This window comes from Perca fluviatilis, chromosome 16, assembly GCF_010015445.1.
Source record: "Perca fluviatilis chromosome 16, GENO_Pfluv_1.0, whole genome shotgun sequence".
Classification (NCBI taxonomy): domain Eukaryota; kingdom Metazoa; phylum Chordata; class Actinopteri; order Perciformes; family Percidae; genus Perca; species Perca fluviatilis.
In genome coordinates, this window is record NC_053127.1 from 794,733 (window position 1) to 817,419 (window position 22,687).

At 42.6% G+C, this 22,687-nt stretch overlaps 1 protein-coding gene across 1 annotated transcript; it reads right to left on the reverse strand.

The window, feature by feature from the left end:
* Positions 1–11,418: 11,418 nt before the first annotated feature.
* Positions 11,419–20,857, reverse strand: LOC120544156 (complement C1q-like protein 4). The gene is made up of 4 exons (XM_039777755.1): positions 20,483–20,857; positions 16,563–16,721; positions 16,017–16,148; positions 11,419–11,827 (listed from the first exon to the last, which is right to left on the reverse strand). The coding sequence occupies exons 1-4, from the start codon at positions 20,652–20,654 to the stop codon at positions 11,550–11,552; spliced, it is 741 nt and encodes a 246-aa protein (XP_039633689.1). The 5' UTR covers positions 20,655–20,857; the 3' UTR covers positions 11,419–11,549.
* Positions 20,858–22,687: the final 1,830 nt, after the last annotated feature.

Here is a 22,687-nt window from a genome sequence, read left to right on the forward strand (position 1 = left end):
CCCAGGCTCCGACCTTCATTATTTCTCTTCTCAGTCTTTCTAACTGAAATCTTAACGTCAGAGACGTTCAGTTAAACAGGTTTTAACGTTTTAGGAGCCGAGGCAGCAGGTTCAGGTTCAGGTCTGAACCTGAATCTACATTAACAAAAGTAGTATTTACCAGTAGGAACTTTAAAGTGCCCATATTATGCTCATTTTCAGGTTCATAATTGTATTTTGAGGTTGTACCAGAATAGTTTTACATGGTTTAATTATAAAACGCAATGTTTTTGTAGTTCTGCACATTGCTGCAGCGCCTCTTTTCACCCTGTGTTCAGGTCTCTGTTTTAGATACAGAGTGAGACCTCTCACTGCTGGAACATCTTTATCAGGCGCACATGCTCAGTAGCTAGGTAAGGACTACATGCTCAGTAGCTAGGTAAGGACTACATGCTCAGTAGCTAGGTAAGGACTACATGCTCAGTAGCTAGGTAAGACTACATGCTCAGTAGCTAGGTAAGGACTACATGCTCAGTAGCTAGGTAAGGACTACATGCTCAGTAGCTAGGTAAGGACTACATGCTCAGTAGCTAGGTAAGGACTACATGCTCAGTAGCTAGGTAAGGACTACATGCTCAGTAGCTAGGTAAGACTACATGCTCAGTAGCTAGGTAAGACTACATGCTCAGTAGCTAGGTAAGGACTACATGCTCAGTAGCTAGGTAAGACTACATGCTCAGTAGCTAGGTAAGACTACATGCTCAGTAGCTAGGTAAGACTACATGCTCAGTAGCTAGGTAAGGACTACATGCTCAGTAGCTAGGTAAGGACTACATGCGTCAGTAGCTAGGTAAGGACTACATGCTCAGTAGCTGGTAAGACTACATGCTCAGTAGCTAGGTAAGACTACATGCTCAGTAGCTAGGTAAGACTACATGCTCAGTAGCTAGGTAAGACTACATGCTCAGTAGCTAGGTAAGACTACATACTCAGTAGCTGGGTAAGACTACATGCGGTAGCTAGGTAAGACTACATGCTCAGTAGCTAGGTAAGACTACATGCTCAGTAGCTAGGTAAGGATACTGCTCAGTAGCTAGGTAAGACTACATGCTCAGTAGCTAGGTAAGACTACATGCTCAGTAGCTAGGTAAGGACTACATGCTCAGTAGCTGGGTAAGGACTACATGCTCAGTAGCTAGGTAAGACTACATGCTCAGTAGCTAGGTAAGACTACATGCTCAGTAGCTAGGTAAGACTACATGCTCAGTAGCTAGGTAAGGACTACATGCTCAGTAGCTAGGTAAGACTACATGTTCAGTAGCTAGGTAAGGACTACATGAGCTAGCTAGCTGTTTCTCTAACTTCAGTCAATACAAGGCAGGATTAGCCGGGAGACTTCTTCTAAACCAGGAATACCTGCAGAACAGGGACATGGAAGTAGTTCTTTTGGAGATTATGGTGAACAGGACACATTCAGAAACCGGATCTCACTCAGAACACCATGGATGGATTAGTAAAGTTTGTATGAAGCACCAGAGACACTAAATAACTCCCCATATCACCAGAAATGTATAGTTTTTCATAATATGGGCACTTTAAACATTTAGATGAAAGTTAAACAAATGTGAAATGTTTTTTTTCCTTAAATACTCAAAATGACAGTTTGGTGCAGAAACCTTCAGCATCTAAACACAGAGTTGGTATGAACAGATTTAAACTTGGAAGTAAATTAATGGAATAATAAAACATCTGGACTGCCACTCCACCTGTTCCCATTATTGTGTCCACCCCCCAGCAGGTGCAGTAGAGTGTGTCGGCCAGCAGGAGGCAGCAAAGTACCGAGTCAAAATCCTCCAAACAGTCAGAGAAAACTAACTGAAGAGTGGAAATATTTAGACATTAACTGAAAAAAAAAATCTATGAATAAAAACGACAATCAGGTTCCTGTTAAGGTTTATTTTGTAATTGTTTTATTTATATATATATATATATATATATATACATACACATAGTTTGACTCCTTGTGTTACAGATTGTAAAAAAAGCAAAGGGTGGCTACTTTGAAGAATCTAAAATATAAGACATGTTTTCAGTTATTTCACTACTTATAATTTCTGTTATAGTTCATATATTCCTTATGTTTTATTCATTATAGTTTTGATGCCTTCAGTGAGAATCTACAATGTAAATAGTCATGAAAATAAAGGAACACATTGAATGAGGTGTGTCCAAACTTTTGGCCTGTACTGTATATATATATATATATTTTACAATCTGTAACACAAGGAGTCAAACTAACTTCTCTAAGAAATAAGAATCATTTCAGACACAAATGTACTTTATTCACATGCTTTTATTTTGAAAAACTATCTTTGACTTTTTTACTGCAATGTTGCATTTGTCTAATTTGAAAAAAATGTTTGCTGTTTTTTTTGTCAACATTTTTGTGGCTTTTTTAAACATTTTAACATTTTCTTCCATCAAACTCTATAAAATTGAATAAAACCCCCAAACTGACAGAGAGTAGTGAACTGATGATTTATTCATCTCGTGAAGAGCCTCGTATGGAACCAGAAACATTTTATTTTTTGGTTTGGTTGAAAGAAACCCAAATTAAGAGCCAGACATTTCATTATTCACATGCTTTTATTTTGAAAGGGTCCAATATCTTTGACTGTCTTACTGCATGTCGCATTTGTCAAATTCTTTTGGTAATTTTTGTGGCTTTTTTTTCAACTTTTGTCGTGTTGTTGTCGACATAAAGTTCCTTAATCACTAAAGAGTTTATCAGATCAAGAGAAACAGATTCCTGTGTTTTGGGTTTATTGAGAACGTAAACTATAATATATATAATATAACTATTGTTAGGATGTTAATCTGAGGGGCCGTGTTCAGGCCGCGGGCCACCAGTTGGACTCAAACCGGTTCCTGCCGGTTTGAGTCGATGGTTCCTCGGCTCATTCACCACCACCAGTGTCTGGGCTCCATCAGGGGATTTGTTGGGGTTTCCTTAAACCCTTTAGGATATTTGGGTTCGATGGAGTCCAATCTCCAGAGACTCGTACATTTACATGTTTGTATGTACAATAAATATGTTCATAATTGCAAAGAAGTCTCTCCTGATTGAAATATCGGTTGTGACTTTACTCTGTGTTGTTTTTAATTTCATGGCAGAATCTACTTTTGCTGTTTTTAAACATTAATTAATAAAAAGTAATAAAAGGTCATAGTATAGTATGTCGAAAAAAAGTCATAAAAAGTCATAGTGTAGTGGTTTTGGACATTTCTGTTTCCTGTTGTGTTTATTGTATCCTGTGTATATTTTGTGTATAGTTCTGTTCCCTTTTATGTATTATGTTCCGTTTCCTGTTTTATTTTGATAGTGTGTTTTGTGTCTTGTCGTGTCTAGTTTTACTTCCTGTGTTTTCCCGCCTGTGTGATTGTCTGATGTGCTCCAGCTGTTCCCCAGCCCTTGTGTCACCTGTCCTGTGTTTCCTCGTTACCTAGTTTATTTAGCCTTTCCTGTTTCCTTTGTCTCTTGTCAGATCGTTTTGCGTCCTTGTCTGGTTAGTTTGTGAGTGTCTGTGTCAAGTCTTGCGTGTTTCTGTTTGTTCCTGGTTTTTTACTCCCTTACTTTTTTGGATGCCTTTTGTCTTCATTTTTTGGAATTGGTTTTTGCCTGCTGCTACTCCCACGTCTCCCTTGGTTGATTTTGTGTTTAATTAATAAATCTCTGAGCTCCAACCATCTCCTGCCTTCCTGCCTGGTCTCTGCGATTGGGTCCTTGAATTCCCTACCATTGCAACACATAGTATAGTATGTCTGAATGTGTATGGCTGAAAGCCTACACATCTTCCGCCGAAGGCTAAAAACACATCTCTTCCGACTACACCTCGGTTAAAAAACAAACAAAAAAAAAACTCTTTAACCTGCACTTTTGTTTCCTTGTAGCTTAGCTTATTTAAAGCTAATGTACTTGCACTTACTACTTGTTGTGTAGAGTTTGGACCTTCTCAGTTGAATGCACTTAATTGTAAGTCGCTTTGGATAAAAGCGTCAGCTAAATGACATGTAATGTAATGTCGAAAAAAGTTATAAAAAGTCATAGTATAGTATGTCCTGTGTGTGTGTGTGTTTTGTGTGTGTCTGTCTGTGTGTGTATGTGTCTCTGTGTGTGTGTGTCTCACCTGTCTGACAGCGTGTTCATGTCCCAGTCCAGCGTCCGGTCCAGAACACAGGTACGTGTTGGGGGGGAGGTCGTGACCTTCCCCCTCCAGCCCAGAGCCGTCGGCCATGTTGAACACCAGAGGACTGTCGGGCTGCTCTCACACACACACACACACACACACAGACACACACAAACAAACACACACACACACACACACACTCAGTTTAATTACTCCAAACGCATCAGCTGATTCAGTTTGTAAAATGAAGGTCGATATCAACCTGCTCCACACACACACACACACACATAAACAGAGACAGACACACACACACACACACACACACGTTATGCTACCTTTTGGGGACCCTTGTAAAGAAGCCTCTCTGCGGGGACAGGAGGACTAATCCTCCACAGATTATAAATCTTTTGTAGCGTCACATTTAAATATCTCTGGAAACAGGTGTAAACAGGCTCTGGTTACCTGTAGGTCTGGGTAGTATCGACCAATCACGTGTAAACAGGCTCTGGTTACCTGCAGGTCTGGGTAGTATCGACCAATCACGTGTAAACAGGCTCTGGTTACCTGCAGGTCTGGGTAGTATCGACCAATCACGTGTAAATAGGCTCTGGTTACCTGCAGGTCTGGGTAGTATCGACCAATCACGTGTAAACAGGCTCTGGTTACCTGCAGGTCTGGGTAGTATCGACCAATCACGGGCTGTGGACCAAAATGTCTTTGATACCAGAGCAAAGTTTTTGGGTTTAGTTCTCAGCCACATCCTTCATTATTAAGTTAATGAATTAAAAGAGAATGAATTAATAAAATCATGTTGCAGATTCATCAGGCTGCAGCCATCCATCCTCTCAGTGGGTCTGTGTGTGTCTGTGTGTGTGTGTGTGTGTGTGTGTGTGTGTGTCTGTGTCTGTGTGTGTGTGTGTGTGTGTGTGTGTGTCTCTGTGTGTGTGTGTGTGTGTGTGTGTGTGTGTGTGTCTGTGTGTGTGTGTGTGTGTGTGTCTCTGTGTGCGTGTGTGTGTGTGTGTGTGTGTGTGAGTGTCTCTGTGTGTGTATGTGTCTCTGTGTGTGTATGTGTGTGTGTCTGTGTGTGTGTGTGTGTGTGTGTGTGTCTCTGTGTCTCTGTGTGTGTATGTGTCTGTGTGTGTGTGTGTGTGTGTGTGTGTGTGTGAGTGTCTCTGTGTGTGTCTCTGTGTGTGTATGTGTCTCTGTGTGTGTCTGTGTATGTGTCTCGTGTGTGTCTCTGTGTGTATGTGTCTCTGTGTGTGTCTCTGTGTGTGTATGTGTCTCTGTGTGTGTGTGTCTCTGTTCGTATGCGTGTGTGTGTCTCTGTGTGTGTACTGTGTCTCTGTGTGTGTGTCTCTGTGTGCGTGTGTATGTGTCTCTGTGTGTGTCTCTGTGTGTGTATGTGTCTCTGTGTGTGTGTCTCTGTGTGCGTGTGTATGTGTCTCTGTGTGTGTCTCTGTGTGTGTATGTGTCTCTGTGTGTGTGTCTCTGTGTGTGTCTCTATGTGTGTCTCTGTGTGTGTTTGTGTGTGTGTGTGTGTGTGTGTGTGTGTTCATGTTATAATTAAAGCAGAGAATGAAATGATGAATGAAGTGAAGACAAAGAGAGGAGGAGGTCAGAGAGGAGAGAAAGTTTACAGGATAGAGAGAGTCTTTACAACCAGAGCCTCAAACTAACAGTCCACCACGTGGGTGAAAGTGCCACGTTGGCAGGTAGTACTAGTAGTAGTAGTAGTAGTAGTAGTAGTAGTAGTAGTAGCCAATGAGAATTGAGTGATCTACCCAGGTCTGGGTAGTATCGACCAATCACGTGTAAACGGGCTGTGGTTACCTGCAGGTCAGGGATTAGTTGTTATTCTGTATTTGGGACCGGGCTAGAGTTGAGTTTAAAAAAAATCTATTTTCTGATTACAATTGTTTTTGATGTGAATGACCCGATATAGATTAATAAAACCCAGAATGCATCTGTGTCTGTCTCATCAGAAACCAGAAGACCTGAGGACTCCATCAGTACCAGCTGTGTGATGCTTAAAGTTGTCGGAACCTAACAGTTTTGATGAAGACTATTCTGTGAGGCCTGAAGCTTCCCCTGAGGCCAAAGAGCGGCCTGTAGGGAAGTCCCCAGCCTGTGACCCCTCACTCCTAACAAAGGAGCCTCCAAAATGGAGATTGTCCCTCCAAGACATGAGGAGAAATGGCAGACTGGTGGAGGGCTTGAGAACTGCAACGACGAGTTCTCACACCTTCGTTGAGTTCGGGATTTCTGATTGGCCGCGGCTCCTTGAACGCACCACTCGCCGCCAGCAGACGGCGGAGGGGAGATAAAAGTCGCCGTAGGTCACAGCCCGGGGCTCTTCGAGGTTTCATTGCCGTAAGGAGACGCATTGTTCAGCGCTGTTCGAGAATCAACATCGTGTCATTCGCTGGTCGAGTGAGACGTTTGTATCGTTCGTGATACAACCGGGTCCTGGTGAATACGAAGCCGTGTTACACCAAATCTGCAGAAGGGGTAAATCAGCCCCGTCTCAAGGAAGAAGAGACAACCCGTTTTTCTTGCAAGTCGACTCGGCCGTGTTTCCGCTCCACTGCCTTGGACGGTACGGGCCGTTAACCTCTGGCGAGAGGTAAATTTCAGTTCTGTTCACCGGAAAATCCGCTGAATAAGCTAACGGACTGTACACCAAAAGAAAGAGGCATTTATGGTTCTGGGCAGACTGGAGAACTAGGGTGTTTATTAATGAGTTAAAGGTATTGCTGCTATTTTGTTTACCATTAATGTGTGATCGGACCGCTGCGTCCTATGTGCTGTTGTGAAGAATATCACTGATCCAGATATTGTTGAAAGTTGTGTTGAACTGTAGCTGATACTCCCGCCGAGGAGAAATTACTGTACGAGGAAAAGAGGGGCAGGGGGAAAGGGGGGGGGAAAAAACTCTTTACCGTTAAACAAACCTCAGATTCTGCTATAACGCCACGTTAAGTGAGAATCTCGAGTAAAACGAAGAGAGCGGTTAGTCCCGTTACCCCAGAGATCAAGGTTTTAAGTGTTTGTTTCATAAATCGTGTTTTCCCTCCTTTCTCTCGCTCTCTCTCTCTTTTCCTCCTAACACACACATACAGGCTAGCCACGTAGCTCCCGAGCTAACGCTGCTAGTTTAACCACGTGGAGTTGTATAGAGCTAACACATAGCCCTAGCATATGGTATAAACGCGTGCGTTACCTAGCAACCCCCCCTCGGCTTCTTCAGCCCCTCTCCGTGCACCCAGCACCACTACCGCCCCCTTGAGGCTGAATAGTTATGTGCAGCTCACCGGAGTAGCCATTTTGGTAGTCTTTGTGTTAGACTACATTTTGACACCGCCCCCTCTACTGCCACTCACTCTCTCACACATACACACACACACACACACACACACACACACACACACACACACACACACACACACACACACACACAGACACAGACACAGATGTGTCCACGACACATGCTGCTTTGTTTTGCTTTGTTTTGGTTGTGATATTGTAAAAGGGTATATAAGTTTATTATTGAAGGATTACTGATTGGCTACTGATAATTGTGACGTTAATAAATCTTATTATACTTAAATAGCAGTTGTTTGTGATTATTTATGGACTTATTGTAATAATTGCTGGTCGTACAGATCCGGGCTCGAAATCACCCCTTCCTTTGTTCCCTTTTAAAGGATTACTACAGAAATGTGACTCTGGCGTGCGGAACATCCTGGTAACCACCGGCGACAGGTCCTGGTAGGCGGAGCCAGCTGACTGACAGGTGAGGTGAACCAGATCTGCAGACAGAAGAGAGAGTGTCTCAAACATCAAAGAGTAATTCAATTAATCTTCAACTAGTTTGATAATCGATGAATCAGTTTGATAATCGATGAATCAGTTTGATAATCTATTAATCAGTTTGATAATCTATTAATCAGTTTGATAATCTATTAATCAGTTTGATAATCTATTAATCAGTTTGATAATCGATGAATCAGTTTGATAATCGATGAATCAGTTTGATAATCTATTAATCAGTTTGATAATCTATTATTATTATTATTAAATGTGAACAGTTTCTAGTTTCTCCTCTGGGACAGAAACTCAAGATCTCTGAGTTGTGGACAAAAAACTTTTCACAATTTTCTGACGTGTGGTGTGTATGTGTGTGTCTTTGTGTGTTTGTGTGTGTGTGTGTGTGTGTCTGTGTTTGTGTGTCCATCTGTGTGTGTGTGTGTGTGTGTGTGTGTGTGTGTGTGTGTGTGTGTGTGTGTGTGTGTGTGTGTGTGTGTGTGTGTGTGTCTGTGTGCATACATGTGTGTGTGTCTGTGTGCGTGTGTGCGCGTGTGTGTGTGTGTGTGTGGCGTGCGTGTGTGTGTGTGTCTGTGTCTGTGTGTGTGTGTGTGTGTGTGTCTGTGTTTCTCTGTGTATGTGTGTCTCTGTGTGTGTGTGTGTGTGTGTGTGTGTTCTCTGTGTATGTGTGTGTGTCTCTGTATGTGTGTGTGTCTCTGTGTGTGTGTGTGTGTGTGTGTGTCTCTGTGTATGTGTGTGTGTGTGTCTCTGTATGTGTGTCTCTGTGTTTGTGTGTGTGTGTGTTCTCTGTATGTGTGTCTTGTGTGTATGTGTGTGTGTGTGTCTCTGTATGTGTGTGTGTGTGTGTTTGTGTCTGTTTTAGTTTTAAAGCCGTTCAGGCCCACTAACTCAGTAACCAATCACGCTGCTGCAGCAGCACAACACAGCAGAAAGAAAAGATGATGACGGTGATCTGACAGGCGGAACACACACACACACACACACACACACACACAACACACACACACAGACACACACACACACACACACACACACACACACACACACACACACACACACACACACACACACACACACACACAGACACACACACACACACAGACACACACACACACACACACACAGACACACACACACACACACACCACACGCACACCCACACACACACACACACACACCCAACCACACACACACACACACACACCCCCACCCACCCACAGACACACACAAATATACATATATACACACACACACACACACACACACACACACACACACACACACACACACACAGAGCTCCATAATATAACTATAATTTCATGTATCGGCCTACAAGGGGCAAAATGGTTGAATCTGGTGAAATACTGTAAAATGTCAAATATGACTAGTTTTCTTCCTTATGAAATGCTGACATTACAGAATGCATGGTTTTATACTGTAAAGGCAGTGAGATCAAAACATGTGGTTATAATGGAAGTCAATGGGGCCATTTTTGCCTCGAAGGTGTCAAGAGGGAGTATCTGGAACTACATAAAAAATACTAATCCAATCAAATCAGTTTTGTTGCATATCTTTGCCATATCCAAGCCTCTAATCACCACCAAAGCCCCATCTACATATTATTCATTATATGGGAAAAAATAATTTTTGTGTTTTTTTTTAAATATATTACATACTTCAAATACATAAACTGGCATTTAAAGGGTTAAAAATCCTGATAATGATTGAATGTTTGGTGGTTTTGATTAGGTAAGAAGTTGTTTAAGTGATTCATGAAAAAAGCAGAAAAAATATTGATATATGATGATTTAATAACAGTTTTTGTGTGCGTGGACATTTTTGCCTCGAAGGTGTCCAGAGGGTACAAAATGAATCATTTAAGTTAAAAGACATGTAAGAGTAAAAACACTGGATTTAAAAATTTGACTGAAAAGAAGGATTCCTACAAAATTTCATGCCATAAGAAGTAACACAGCAAAAATGATCCCGAAATGAAAAAAAAACTTGAGAAAAATGTACAAAAATGACCGAAGAGGGCATGAGGGTTAATAGAAGTTAACCACCTTGTTGACCTGATTATAGAAGCATCTGGCCCTGAACAGGAAACACTGTTAGTTCCAACAAGCCCTGAACACATCTAACTGTCCCTTGGTGCTAAGATACACGTTCTTAAGGAAGTAGCTGGACTTCCACACGCTGACCCTGCACCAGTCCTGACACACAGGGACTAAGGTAGAAGAAGCTCAGAATTATCCTTTAAGTTGCTCCCTTTCTTGTTTGTAAAACTGCAGCATATTGAACAGTAAATGGTCACAGTAAAAAGTGCTTTTGGTCGCCATTCGAAGCCATTCCACTACAGGCAGAGTTACTCTCCACAACTGATAAAAAGCACTCATATTTACATGTAGCAAGCCTCAACATTAGTTCCCAACATGTTTATAAAGGTCACCAGCTCGGACACACTGCTGTCAGCTCGCAAATGTATCTCTGCAGTCATCTCAACCAGCAACAGCAAGTAATACTCACGGCTTTGTTTTTCCTGTGAAGAAATGTTTTGCGTTAAAGTGCGTTGTAACTCGCGTTGTAACTCACGATGTAACTCACGATGTAACTCGCGTTAATGACATTGTAACGGTTATAATATTACCGAAATTTAACTAGTAATGAGTTATATTATTGCGTTACTGCAAAAAGAAATACATTACTGTAATTGTGTTACTTTTATAATGTGTTACTCCCAACACTGCACAGAGACACACACGCACACACACACAAAGACACACACACAATCACACACAGTCACAAAAACACACGCACACAAAGACACACACACAGAGACAAACATACACAAACAGAGACACACGTAAACCCGTTTTTATAACGTTGTGAGGACCAGTGACTGGCAGCACCCTTTCTGAAGGGTCCAGAGATTTTAACTCCTAAAATTATTATATTTCAACACAAAACTGAATACAATTTTAAAACCTGAATCTTGTACACACACACACACACAAACACACACACAAAGAGACACACACACACAATCAACATATTTGTCATTTTGAGTTTTTTTGTCACTTTTTCAACAACAAAAAATACCTTTTTTCAAAAATGTTGCTTGTATGAGTGTAAAAAAAAAATGTTCGACAGTTTTTTTTCTCCTGTTGTATATTGGACCCAGTTTGGTCAGATTTAGACACCAAAACTACTTATTTAAGTTTATAAATCTCCTGTTGTGTCTTCATGTTAGAAAGTGAGACTGAACCGTCCAATGTCCAGAGAATCTCATGTGGACATGGTACAGAGTTGATATGTTACAACAGCTTAACTTTCTCAGTTTCTTTATACTGCTAGGATGGTGAATTTGATTACCTACTTTCAATAAGTTAAAGTTGAACCAAACAGATTAAAGAAACACTCACAGATGTAATTGCAATGACATATGTTTATTTCATTAAAATGACAGAAACAAGAGAATCCGATCATTAATCACTTTAAAATTGACTTGTTTAAGACAACAACAACCTGTGTGACTATCACAGAGCTGCTGTTTCTGTCTTACATGGGGAACAGCAGATGGCCACGGAAGGTGGTCTGGTGATTTACATTGTCATACGCCTTACCCCACAGACGCACAAACACTCTGTCTCCCACCTCCAGCAGCAGCGTGACGCCATTAGAAGAACTCATAAAACCTTCCGCCTGTTTCTCGTATGCCGCGAAAAGTCTCTCTGAGTTCTTGAACAACCGACCACCTGAAGGATAGTTGCGATCTCCGTGTGCAACGACCGTCCACTCAAAGTGGTACGCTCCTCTCACCGGGGCAGTGAACTCACCTGTTGGACGTTTTTAAATGGAAAATGAAGTGAAATATATTAGGGATGCACAATATATCACATCTCTGAAACTGGTCCAGTATTAAACCAGAACCAGGCTGTAATGTAACCCTACAGGCATACGCAGAGTTTGCTGGTGGAGGGGAGCACTGTGTGTGGGTAATTGCATTGTGTGCATCATGAGTGGAATAATTACTTCTGGCATGACCAGATATTTTATAAATATTTTAAATAACACAAAACAACTAAATGGTGGTAGGTAATACATCTGATTTCATATGCTGCTTTAGTAAAAAACATATTACCTGGCTGACGATGGGAGCAGCAGGACGCAAAAACCTAAAATGACTGTAAGCAGTCGTCTAGACATGTTACCGTGCCAACGTTACTATAAAGGTTGCCTAAATGCCATGTATATACAGTTGCTCTCAGCTTACTAATTGATTGTGTGTTATGTGTAGATTTGGACTTTTATACCTTTTATTCCACCTTGTTTAAACAGCGAGGTGGATCTACTGATCACTGCGGATTACTTTTGTTTTTCGTGTCATTGGATTACGGTAAAATACAGATCTTTTTTCTTAACGTGTCTTAACGTTTTCTGGTGTGATTGCTCTTGGTTTCTGGGTTTGGAGTTTCAACAGACTGTATGTCCAACACTGATTGGTCATTGTTACATTTTAGTTGAACTTAAGTGTCGGGGCATCCCGCCACCGTCTGCAGTGATTGGATGTCATAAGGGCGAGTTGTTAATCTGCTTTAAAAGTTTTAACACGTTTATTTAGCATGTTTGTTGTGTCCATATGTGATCGTGCTGTGTTCCCCAGGTGGTAGCCAGCTCTCAGCTGCTACAATGTTTTTTTTTTTGGTTTTTTTTCTCCGGCTCGAATGTCAAACTCCACTTATGCCTGGTCCAGTATTAAACCAGAACCAAGCTGTAATGTAACCCTACAGGACTAATGTTCAGCAGCAGTTAGAGTCCACTAAAAGTTCTGTTGTTGCTGCTGACAGACTCAGATTATTATTCTAAGTGTCTGACAACATTAAGGGATGGATTCCTACAGAGATAGACCTTTTAGTTAAAGGGATACTTCACCGATTTAACATTAAGCATTTTTGAATGCCCGTGCTTCCCTCCCTCATGTCCCCCTGAGACCAGAGATCTTTGGATTATGGGTCTGGAAAAAATCTTCCGATGACGGAAAACGACGATTTTTGCGTGATCAGAAGATTTTTTGCCCAGAGGCTGAATCTGATTTGAAAAAATCTGATCTGGGCTAGATTTGAGTGTTCACACTACTTCTGAAGAAGTCTGACCTGGTCACTTGACCCCAAAAAAAACTTTTGCCTGCAGCCTAAACGTAGCCCTTATTACAGATGGAATACTTGACACACAACTCGAGCTTCGCCTGCTACAGAGACCAGCACCTCAGCCTGCTACGGAGACCAGCACCTCAGCCTGCTACGGAGACCAGCACCTCAGTCTGCTACAGAGACCAGCACCTCAGCCTGCTACGGAGACCAGCACCTCAGCCTGCTACGGAGACCAGCACCTCAGTCTGCTACGGAGACCAGCACCTCAGTCTGCTACGGAGACCAGCACCTCAGCCTGCTACGGAGACCAGCACCTCAGCCTGCTACGAGACCAGCACCTCAGCCTGCTACGGAGACCAGCACCTCAGCCTGCTACGGAGACCAGCACCTCAGCCTGCTACGGAGACCAGCACCTCAGCCTGCTACGGAGACCAGCACCTCAGCCTGCTACGGAGACCAGCACTTCAGCCTGCTACAGAGACCAGCACCTCAGCCTGCTACAGGGACCAGCACCTCAGCCTGCTACGGAGACCAGCACCTCAGCCTGCTACGGAGACCAGCACTTCAGCCTGCTACAGAGACCAGCACCTCAGCCTGCTACAGGGACCAGCACCTCAGCCTGCGGTGTCGTTCGATGGCGCTAGCCGGGGAAAGGGACCTCGACAGCGTTGTGCAGGAGTTCGAGGTGAGCTCGGTGCAAAGCTAACGCTAGCCGGCCACCTGTCCCATCAATCCTGCTTGCAAGTGTCCGCTCATTAGACAACAAACTGGACTACATCCACCTTCAAGGAAACTCCCAACAAGTTCAGAGACTGCTGTGTTTTTGTTGTCGTGGAAACATGGTTGAACTACAGTGTACCGGACTATCCAGCTACCAGGCCTGCTGCTCTGTCTCTGGGTAAGACTAGTGGAGGTGGGCTGTGTTAATACAGACTGGGGCAGAAATGGGGGGCTTGTATCCAACTAACTGCTAACTGCTGGTGGAGATTGTGACTGTTAGATGCCGACCATTCTCCATCCCACAATAATTCACAGCTGTGTTTATACTCTGTGTTTACAGCCCACCAAGCGCTAATGCTAGTATGTGTTAGCTGAACTTTACGGAGCCTATAAAGTGTGTACTCTAAATGTAGTTTCATATGTCGTTTTTATATATTTTTAATGTGTAACACCACTTGAGCCACGGTGAAACGTTTCGTGTATATGGTTGAAATGACAATAAAACACACTTGAGTTGAGATGACTGTCTGAGAATGTCTGTCTGTCTCAGGGCCCTATCTTGCACTCGGCGCAATTGCCTTTGTACACCGACGCATGTATCATTCCTATTTTGCACCCGACGCACAGCGGACTTTTCCCTCCACAGACGCACGTCGGTAAATTAGGGAATGTATTTGCGCTCCTGGGGGCGGTTCAGCGAAAAGAGGAGGCGTGTTCAGGCGCATACGTTACTTTGTGCTATTCTGCAGTTTCAGAAAACAATTCCGCCATTGACCAGGAAAAACCTGGTCTAAAGTCAGTGGTGCATTATTCAGATGCTATTTTAGGGGCGCATGCTTGGCCATAATGTAGCGTGTGCACAACGCGCATACACTTCTCTCATCTAAATGGATGCAGCAGTTCCCATTTTTGCAAACCATACATAATTAAAAAGGAAAATATTACTGAAAATGCGCTTCATGTGTTTGGATCGGTCAGGAGGCTACAGTACCGTCCTCAAAAAGTCGCAGCATTCTTTGTGGCTTGTTGTGTTTTACACATTTCCATGAATCATGGATGTGTTGATGACATAAATGAGGAAATATTAGAGGACTTAAGGAGACATGATGTTGAACTCCGGCGGGATCTGGTACGGGAGTAATGCGCGATGCTCCTGGTGGAGCGGGTGGACGGAGATGGAGTGGGGGGGGAGGGAGGAGGAGATGGAGTGGGGGGAAAAAAAAAAAGAGGGAGGGAGGAGGAGATGGAGTGGGGGGAGGAGGAAGGGGCACAACAGGTGCAGGTGGTGCGTTTGGAGGCCCACTCTCCATGGCTGCAGCAATCCTCTCCAGACTTGAGGAGATGCGCCCGAGGGGCCGCAGCAACATCGCCACTCGGCCATGACGGGTATTTATTACTTTGCCGCATCTCGCATCGACAGCTCCCGCTGGCGTGCGCCAGGCAAATCCGCCGTCATAATAGCAATCCGCCATGGAACAAGCGCCCTGCTCTTAAAGGGAATGTGAGATGACGCTCTGATTGGTTTATTGCACGTTACGCCCAAACCACACCTAGCTACTTCAGACCAACCCATTTTAGATTTCGAGACTTTTAAAGAGATCCGCCCACAAAGCTACTTGCGTTTGGCGTTTCACACTTGCGTTTCAGATTGTTAAAATAGGGCCCTCACTGTCTGTGTCTGTCTGTAAATGGTAGGCGTGGTTTGGGAGTGGACTCTAAAGCAGCGAAGCAAGTGCATTCTGGGATTTGGTGTCTTTCAGCCACAGGAGCCAAAAACACATTTTCTGGCTTTTCTCAGCCTAGAAGCCACCAACTTCTAAAAAATATTCATATTTCTCCTACATAAGGGACCCAATTTAAAGATATATTCGTCTTTCCAACGGTGAAATATCCCTTTAAGAGTCTTCGTTCATCTTTCTATTGTTCCAACAATCTGGTTTGGTTGAAATAAACACTGTTTATTTACATAATGTTTTGCAAAAACGAAATACATTACTTTTACAAATTCAGTGTTTTACCTTGTTTTTCGGTGCGTACAACGTATCAAAGAAACTTGATTCATACAGACCATATCAACATCACTAAATATTGGTAATCAGTCAATATGTTGATATCAGGGCATCCCTAACATGTATTGTTAGAATATCAGAGCTACCTGTGGTTGGGTTGTAGGCATTTCCGATGTTGGTCTGGACGTGTTTATAGATCACGGTAGTGTCCGAGGAAAAGGGTCCAATAGTAACTGATTCGTATTCACCCAGAGACGCTGAGAATGCAACCTGTTGGACTGAGAGACAGACAGAGAGAGAGAGAGAGAGAAGAGAGAGAGACAGAGACAGAAAGAGAGAGACACACACACAGAGAGAGAGAGACAGAGAGAGAGACAGAAAGAGAGAGACACACAGAGAGAGAGAGAGAGACACAGAGAGAGAGAAAGAGACAGACAGACAGAGAGAGAGACAGAGAGAGAGAGAGAGACAGAGAGAGACAGACAGACAGAGACACACATAGAGAGACAGAGAGAGAGACAGAGAGAGAGAGAGACAACATTTGTGAAATGTTGTGTTTTGTCCTTCAAATTTACCATAAGTAGAAAGTGTTTGGCCACCATGATTTTATTTAGTAAAGATGAAATGTCTCGCTGTAAATCTCTCAGCAGCAGAAGCAGCCGGCAGCAAGAAAAATGATCAGAGAACAATACCTAGCTGTTGTTGCTTCAGCTTGTCCACTTCAGTCTTCTGCCTGTCCACTTCAGTCTTCTGCTTGTCCACTTCAGTCTTCAGCTTGTCCACTTCAGTCTTCTGCTTGTCCACTTCAGTCTTCAGCTGGTCCACTTCAGCCTTCTGCTGTGCTGCTTGTTCTGCAAAATCAGAGACTGTTTATTTAGATATTGCCCTAGAGCTGCAAAGATTAATGGATAATAATCTATGATAAAATATTAATCAGTTTGAGTAATTTCCTTTGTAAGAACAGGTAAACTTGTTTGATGTTAAATATGAATATTTTCTAGTTTCTTCTCTCCTCTGTGACATTAAACTGAATAAATTTGAGTTGTGGACAAAACGACATTTGAGGAAGTCATCTTGGGCTTTTTGGGAAACACTGATCCTCATGTTAACCTTCAAAGTCACTGTGACCTTTAATGTGACTATTATTGGCACTGTTCATCACACCCCCAACTGGCCCGTCAGACACCGCCTACCAAGAGTCTGGGTCTGCCGAGGTTTCTTCCTAAAAGGGAGTTTTTCCTCGCCACTGTCGCGATAGCCACTGCTAATGCTTGCTCTTGATGGAATTACTGTAATTGTTGGGGTTTTGGAAATTATAGAGTGTGGTCTAGACCTACTCTATCTGTAAAGTGTCTCGAGATAACTTTTGTTATGATTTGATACTATAAATAAAATTGAATTGAATTGAATGTTTCACCATTTAGAGACTAAACAAATAATTCAATTCAATTTTATTTATAGTATCAAATCATAATAAGTATCTCGATTATAGAATTAGTACTAGGTACCACACTCTAAAAGCTCCAACAATTACAGTAATTCCCTCAAGAGACAAGCATTAGTAGTGTTGGCGACTGTAGCGTGAAAACCTCCCTTTTAGGAAGAAACCTCGGACAGACCCAGACTCTTGATAGGCGGTGTCTGACGGGCCGGTTGGGGGTGTGATGAACAGTGGCAATAACACTATAATCCATTCATCCAGATGATAATCCACACATTAATCCACAATGAAAATAATCGGTAGCTATGTGCAGCCCTACTTTGCTCCAATACATAGAAAAATAGTTATTTCTCTCCTTTCGTCATGTTCTTTGACTTCTCCAATGCTTTCAACACCATCCGTCCAGCTCTACTGGGAGAGAAGATGACTGCGATGCAGGTGGAGGCCCCCATCGTGTCCTGGATTGTTGATTACCTGACGGGCAGACCACAGTACATACGCCTAAAGAACTGTGTGTCTGACAGGGTGGCCAGCAACACTGGGGCTCCACAGGGGACTGTCCTCTCTCCCTTCCTCTTCACCCTCTTCACCTCAGACTTCAACTATTGCACTGAGTCCTGCCACCTTCAGAAGTTTTCTGATGACTCAGCAATAGTTGGCTGCATAGAAAAGGGCGATGAGAATGAATACAGGACTGTTGTGGGCAACTTTGTCACTTGGAGTGAGCTGAACCATCTGCAGCTCAACGTGACAAAAACAAAGGAGCTCGTAGTGGATCTGAGGAGGGCGAAATCATCTGAGACCCCTGTTTCCATCCAGGGGGTCCCTGTGGACACTGTTGAGGAGTACAAGTACCTGGGGGTGTACTTAAATTAGAGTTTCGATTCTCTGCCCGAGCCCGAGACCGACCCGAGCCCGGCCCGGGCCGTTATTTTCCGCCACTATCCTCAGGCCGGGCCGGGCCGGACCCTTGATCAAGCATTTGTGTTTTTTTTAATCATTACTTTAGCCTTATTGGGTGGGCAGAAAGCTATGCCATAATCAGAACTAGTATCTATTTAGGCCAGTAACAAATGTGTCCAAAAAGTTACACAAGTTGGACTACAGTTACAAAATGCAACATGTGTAATGCGCGGAGTCTCCTCCTCTCACACACATCACACCGGGGCTTTGGGCTGTATTGTGGAGCTTAAGTGCAACATGGAGCTTGAGGATGTAAAGAAAAAAAGAAAAACGGGAGAATTACCTTTGAGCAAGTTTGGAGGAAAGTCGGAGGTATGGAGCCATTTTAAACAAGTCGTGGGCAGTGACAACATATGTGTCGGCTTTGTTGAGTGCATTAAGTGCGGCACGCTGTTCGCCTATGACAGCTGATAAAACGGGGACTTGGACGATGAGCAGACACATGAAGCAGGCTCGCCAAGGCAGAAAAGATGATAGTCAGCCTTCAACGTCCTCTTTTGTTACTTCTCCAAGCATAGGCTCCCCCTGAGGGCAAGGCCCTCACTGAGAAATACATTGAGTTTTTTACGTTTCTTCATTCAGATCCATTAGCGATCCGTTCCAGTCTGAATAAACAAACAGCGCAGTTTACATGCTTCGCTCCTGTTGCATTATTCATTAAGATAATTTTAAACAGATTTTTGCAGTTCAAACAACTCTGAATTGTAGTTGAGAACGTCAGTTATAACAGCCCACGGATAAAAAAAGTGTCGGGTTGAAATCGGGCTCGGGCTCATAATTCCAGTTAATGTGTCGGGCCGGGCTCGGACACAACGTGCACGGGCTCGGGCTGGGTCGGGCTTGATTTTTTGGGCCCGAACGAAGCTCTGACTTTAAATAATAAGCTGGACTGGACTAGAAACGCAGATGCTGTCTACAAAAAGGGCCAAAGTCGACTCTTTTTCCTGAGGAGGCTGAGGTCCTTTAACATCTGTCGGACGATGCTGAGGATGTTCTATCAGTCTGTTGTGGCCAGCGCTCTCTTCTTCTTCGCTGTCACATGCTGGGGCAGTGGGATGAAGGTCGCAGACACCAACAGACTGAACAAACTGATCAGGAGGGCTGGTGATGTCGTGGGGGAGGAGCTGGACACACTGACGATCGGGTCTGAGAGGAGGATGCTGTCCAGGCTTCAGTCCATCTTGGATAATGTCTCCCACCCTCTCTAGGACACACTCGCCCAGCAGAGGAGCTCCTTCAGCAGAAGACTCCTCTCACCCAGATGCAGCACAGAGCGCCACAGGAAATCTTTCCTGCCTGTGGTCATTAAACTTTACAACACCTCCCTCAGAGAGTCACACACCCCCTCTCTGTAATCATCTCATCTCAAACTTAGACAATCATTTCTCTTTTTATTGCACTAAAATCATCTCAACATAATGAATCACTTCTCTTTTTATTGCACTATTTGCAAATTAACACTGTACATTTCATATTTTAAATATTACTGTATATTAGTTTTATTATATACAGTACAGGCCAAAAGTTTGGACACACCTTCTCATTCAATGTGTTTCTTTATTTTCATGACTATTTACATTGTAGATTCTCACTGAAGGCATCAAAACTATGAATGAACACATATGGAATTATGTACTTAACAAAAAAGTGTGAAATAACTGAAAACATGTCTTATATTTTAGATTCTTCAAAGTAGCCACCCTTTGCTTTTTTTGATAACTCTGCAAACACTTGGTGTTCTCTCAATGAGCTTCATGAGGTAGTCACCTGAAATGGTTTTACCTTCACAGGTGTGCTTTGTCAGGGTTAATTAGTGGAAGTTTTTCCCTTATTAATAAAAAAAGCAAAGGGTGGCTACTTTGAAAAATCTAAAATATAAGACATGTTTTCAGTTATTTTACACTTTTTTGTTAAGTTTATAATTCCATATGTGTTCATTCATAGTTTTGATGCCTTCAGTGAGAATCTACAATGTAAATAGTCATGAAAATAAAAAAGGAAACGCATTTGACTGAGAAGGTGTGTCCAAACTTTTGGCCTGTACTGTATGTTAAAAGTCTTGATAATATATGTTGTTTTTATTTGTTGTTTGTATACCTGGAGTGGTAACAAAAATAATTTCCCCCTGGGATTATTAAAGTATTTCTGATTCTGATTTTGGACATTTCTGAACAGCTATGACACGATGTAAACAGACCATTACTGTACCTTGAGTCTGCAGGAATCTCATGTCCGCCTTTAGTTGAACCAACGAGGCGGTTATCTCTCTCAGCTCAGCGTAGACGTCTGGAGGAGAAGTCGGCTGGATTTCAACACCTTCACTTGCGGAGACGGAGCCGAGCAGCAGCAGCAACAGTGTAAAACTCACTGAGATCTTCATTCTGTTGTATTATGACTGTTTTCCCGTCAGGATGCTGCTTTATATAATAGTGTTATGTTGAAAGTGTGGTCTCATAATGTTAGGATAATTATTAACTACATAAAAGTCTTGTCCTGTTATTTAGTCAGGCTGTTTGATTTCAGGAAGGGGGGGGCGACCAGTTTGGTCAGGGAGGCTGATGACCTCATGTGGTAAGGTTAGTGAATGGACTTTGGCCTGATGGTAAACAGATGGCCAGTTTGCGTATGTGAGTGACTAAACGTCCATCCTTTCTGTGTATAAAACACATGAATAACAGAGAGGTTCAGTTGGTTTCTTCAGAAAATACTCAGGTCTTTTGATTTCATGTTATGCTATTATAATAAAGAACATAACTACTCCTTTATCGCCCACTTAAAACAAACCTCAAGAACAGCCTTTTTTACCTTCACAAACAGACTGAACTAACTGATCAGAAAGGCTGGCTCCGTTATTGGCTGTAAACAGGAGACATTTGAAGCTGTGGTGGAGAAGAGGTCACTGAACAATCTATCTATCTATCTTTCTATCTATCTATCTTTTTGTCTATCTATCTATCTATCTATCTATCTATCTATCTATCTATCTTCATAACAATGCCACAATCAGGCCCATCCTGTCTCAAAACGATGCTGAAAAACTAGTCCATGCATTTGTTACTTCCAGGCTGGACTACTGTAATTCCTTATTCCATATAGGCACTACACCCTGCTATGTCCTGCTACACCCTGCTACGTCCTGCTACGTCCTGCTACACCCTGCTACACCCTGCTACGTCCTGCTACGTCCTGCTACGTCCTGCTACACCCTGCTATGTCCTGCTACGTCCTGCTACACCCTGCTACACCCTGCTACGTCCTGCTACGCCCTGCTACACCCTGCTACGTCCTGCTACACCCTGCTACACCCTGCTACGTCCTGCTACACCCTGCTACGTCCTGCTACACCCTGCTACACCCTGCTACGTCCTGCTACACCCTGCTACGTCCTGCTATATAAGGACGTGTGCTATATAATCTTGTTATGTTGAAAGTGTGGTCTCATAATGTTAGGATAATTATTAACTACATGAAAGTCTTGTTCTGTTATTTAGTCAGGCTGTTAGATTTCAGGAAGGGGGGTGGGGGTGGGCGACCAGTTTGATCAGGGAGGCTGATGACCTCATGTGGTAAGGTTAGCGAATAGAATTTGGCCTGATGGTAAACAGATGGCCAGTTTGCGTACATGATTGAGTGAAGGTCCATCCTTTCTGTGTATAAAACACATGAATAACAGAGAGGTTCAGTTATATTCTTCAGAAAATACTCTTTTAAAGGAAAAACATTTATTTATTTACGATACATTATTCATTCAAAAACAAAATTGGTGTCCTTAAAGGTTGGATTTTTAGACATTTCTTTTAATTAAGGCATTAAGATCGATTTCTTATTCCTCTTTTTAGTCAACTTTAGCATAAGTGAATACACTGAGAATTATGTTGTATATAATTTGTCAAAAAGGCAAAGATCTTTATGTGCTCAAGTGAGATCTGCAGTGTTACCTTTGACTGTTGAAACAGGACGATATGTTAATGTAGAAGAGGAAAAACGGATCTGTCCCATGTGTTGTTTGAATGATATAGAAAATGAGTTCTATTTTGTTTTCTATTGTCCTTTTTATTGTGAACAGCGTGATTTTTTGTTTCGTAGGATAAAAGCAGAGATTGATTTGGTAAATATGGATGATGCTCAAAGACTGAGATGGCTGTTCACATATGAAACATATAAATTAGCCAATTATCTAGATAAACCCTGAGAGAAGAGGAAAAAAGCTCTTTATCGAGATGAATTGTAGATGAGAATTTGTTGTTTGTGTGTGGTGCATGTGTATATACATATATGTATGTGTATGTGTGTATATGTATATATTTGCCCTCATGTATTTCTCTGAATGATTTGTATATGCGACAGGAAGATGTTTGTTAAATCAGTAAAGTTGTGGTGTCCTGTAATCCCATGTGGGATGGGCCAAAATGT

Bases quoted from the DNA above. Each gene is read 5' to 3' on its own strand.
- LOC120544156 (XM_039777755.1), bottom strand. From the start codon at position 20,654: ATGAAGATCTCAGTGAGTTTTACACTGTTGCTGCTGCTGCTCGGCTCC. The intron at 16,722-20,482 runs GTACAGTAATGG...CTGATTTTGCAG, and splicing joins GAGATTCCTGCAGACTCAAG to AACAAGCAGCACAGCAGAAG. The intron at 11,828-16,016 runs GTAGCTCTGATA...AACGTCCAACAG, and splicing joins TGCCTACAACCCAACCACAG to GTGAGTTCACTGCCCCGGTG.